This window comes from Henckelia pumila, chromosome 4 (genome assembly GCF_033568475.1).
Source record: "Henckelia pumila isolate YLH828 chromosome 4, ASM3356847v2, whole genome shotgun sequence".
Lineage (NCBI taxonomy): Eukaryota > Viridiplantae > Streptophyta > Magnoliopsida > Lamiales > Gesneriaceae > Henckelia > Henckelia pumila.
In genome coordinates this window covers 132064104-132066901 of record NC_133123.1, presented here as the reverse complement: position 1 = coordinate 132066901, position 2798 = coordinate 132064104, and the positions used below count along the sequence as shown (strand labels likewise).

The 2798-nt window shown below is 37.5% G+C and overlaps 1 protein-coding gene across 1 annotated transcript; it reads left to right on the top strand.

Moving 5' to 3' along the window:
• The first annotated feature begins 322 nt into the window (after positions 1-322).
• On the top strand, positions 323-2274 carry LOC140865963 (monooxygenase 2-like). Its single transcript, XM_073270812.1, has 6 exons — positions 323-545; positions 647-796; positions 900-968; positions 1064-1229; positions 1314-1539; positions 1644-2274. The coding sequence occupies exons 1-6, from the start codon at positions 463-465 to the stop codon at positions 2162-2164; spliced, it is 1215 nt and encodes a 404-aa protein (XP_073126913.1). The 5' UTR covers positions 323-462; the 3' UTR covers positions 2165-2274.
• The last annotated feature ends 524 nt before the right edge of the window (positions 2275-2798 follow it).

Genomic DNA, 2798 nt, shown 5'->3' with positions numbered 1-2798 from the left:
ATGAATTTAGGAATATGATGACAACCATTAAATTAAATAAATGCACCAATTAAATGATTAAACAACACATTGATTTCAACAAATTCAATATCTCAAAATTGACCCTATATTTTACACCATTTTTTCACTCATGTCCATGTAATTAATGTCAATCATTCATATTTTTTTGAGCAAAGTAGTAAATACAATGGAAAAAACTTTGTCGACTATTCATATTTTTATAACATATAATATAATATAACATATAATATAATATAATAAATAGATATTGATGTAACAAAAGTATTTTCTGCTTGGAAATTCCGTATACGACAATCAAATTTCGCAAGTATGGCAAATGCATACTGCCGATTCTGTGAAGTGAACCTTATCACAGTCTCGTAAACTCCTCCTCCTCATCTTCAATCCAGTGTATATATATTCTGTGAAAGTGAGACTCAAAATACAATCTAATTAATAAGGATGATGATGGAAGGTGTGGAGGGTGATGTAGTGATTGTTGGCGCTGGAATTGCTGGCCTGGCAACAGCCTTGGGGCTTCACAGGTATCTTTGATTTCGCTGTATATAAAAAATTAATCATGGGTTTTAAGAAAAATCGCATCTTTTTTTGTAAACAACCAGCTATTATATATTTGGTTTCACAGGTTGGGAATCCGGAGTCTGGTGTTGGAATCGGCAGAGTCCTTGAGAACGACGGGATACTTTCTTGGAATGTGGCCAAATGCTTGGAAGGCAATAGATGCACTTGGCGGGATTGGACAGACCCTTCGTGCAAAACACAAACAGCTTACTGGGTGACTTTACTACCCGATCGAGTGTTAATTTTCCGAACTCGTTCGCAATATTGTTTACTCCCTTGTAGGTTTCTGAAGAATCGTGTGTTTCCCTTTTGTGCAGCATCGTGACTTCTTCTGTAGTTTCTGGTGAGATCACTGCAGACAGGCCTATTAAACCCGCAGACTTGGAGTAAGTAGTACTTTGGTTTGTTTCACAATCAATTCAGAGTGTAATCTTGGTTGCAAGTTTTTGTTGTGTCTATATAAATGGTAATATATATGCAGGGGTGATTCGGGCTTGTACGCGGTGAATAGAAAGATGCTGCTGGAAACACTGGAAAATGAACTTCCAAGGGGGACAATCAAGTATTCCTCCAAAGTGGTTCGAATTGAAGATTCAGATGGATTCAAGTTTTTGCATCTTGCTGATGGAACCATTCTAAAAGCCAAGGTAGGATCTATGTTATTTGGCTATTTGGAATGAAATGAAATACTGATCAAGCCAAGTTAATTAGTTTTTGGTGTATATATGTAGGTGTTGATTGGGTGTGATGGAGTGAACTCTGTTGTGGCCGAATATCTAGGCCTGAGTAAAGCTTCTTCGGCAGGCCGATCAGCGGTTAGGAGCTTCGTAGAATTGAAGGGCGGCCATGGATTGGAACCTAAGGTTATGCTATTCTTCGGAAAGGGTATCAGATTTGGTGTCATACCGTGTGATGATCGCAGCGTTTACTGGTTTTACTCCTTTCGTCCCCCTCAAGGTGTACGTAACATACGCACACACATGTTCTTTCAAATGAAAAACTTATGCTTGAAATTAATAAATCTTGAAAGAGCTGAGATTGTATTTTCTGAGATTATTCAGACAGAGAAATAGTGGAAGATCGAATGAAGCTGAAACAGCACATCGTCAGCACTCTTGGAAAAGTTCCCGACAAGATCAGAAGTGTGTTTGAAGAAACCGATGCAACAAATCTCGAATACTCCCCCTTAAGATTTAGACATCCTTGGAATCTGGTGTGGGGAAACATAAGTAAGGGAAATGCTTGTGTGGCCGGTGACGCTTTCCACCCGATGACACCTGATTTAGCCCAAGGGGGTTGTTCGGCATTTGAAGATAGTATCGTTTTGGCCAGGGTTCTAGCTGCTGCCTTGAGGGGAGAATCGCAGGAGAACGAGCAGCAAAGAATCCAAAAAGGGTTGGAAAATTATGCAAAGGAGAGGAGATGGAGAAGCATTGATCTTGTTTGGTCAGCATATATGTCCGGTTCAGTGCATATGTGGGATGGAGTTGTGTTGAGTTTTATCAGAGACCATATATTGGCTAAGCTCTTGGGTGGCCTTGTACTGAAGAAAGCTTCTTTTGATTGTGGCAAACTTAATTAGCAGCCGCAGCTACAAAGTTTGATACAATTTATTTATTTTTAATTACTTTGGAATGTCGTCAATAAATTTTTTTGTTATGCTGGAAAAATTTCGGTTTTGATTTTGAATTTTAAACCGATATAATATATATATTTTCTAAAAAATTATTATTGGGCCTGATTTTATCTTTTTGAATTCACATTAATTATTGTCTGCGTTCCAGGAGTCTAGTCTAGCTAGCCAAATAAGTCATCCAATTAGAGGTAAATTGGTTATTATTTTTCGAAAATAGGTAAATCGATTTTTGGTTTTCGAAAAGAGGTAAATCTTCTTCATCTTTGAACCAATTGTATCTTCTCGATGTTATCGATTTAGTTCATGATGTGGCTTATCCCTAGTGACATTATTGATTTGTGGTACTCTTTTAATTGTGGGAAAGTCGAATTTTCAAAGTTTTTTTAAAACACTTTTTTTGTTAAACAATCGGTTTGATTTAATTCGGTTTTCATGCTAAAGATCAATCGGTTTGGTTATTCGAAAAAAGATTTCGTTCGGTTCGATTTTGTTAATTTTGGTTTGGTCTGTTCGGTTTTGACCGATTGCACATCCTTAGGTTTGGTCAAACCCAATATCCACCGGAACACGTCCGGTCTAT

What these genes read in the sequence shown, in the direction of transcription:
- LOC140865963 (XM_073270812.1), top strand. Translation starts at nt 463, where the DNA reads ATGATGATGGAAGGTGTGGAGGGTGATGTAGTGATTGTTGGCGCTGGA. An exon ending in AAACACAAACAGCTTACTGG is followed by an intron (nt 797 to 899) that starts GTGACTTTACTA and finishes CCTTTTGTGCAG; the next exon opens with CATCGTGACTTCTTCTGTAG. An exon ending in CTCCTTTCGTCCCCCTCAAG is followed by an intron (nt 1,540 to 1,643) that starts GTGTACGTAACA and finishes GAGATTATTCAG; the next exon opens with ACAGAGAAATAGTGGAAGAT.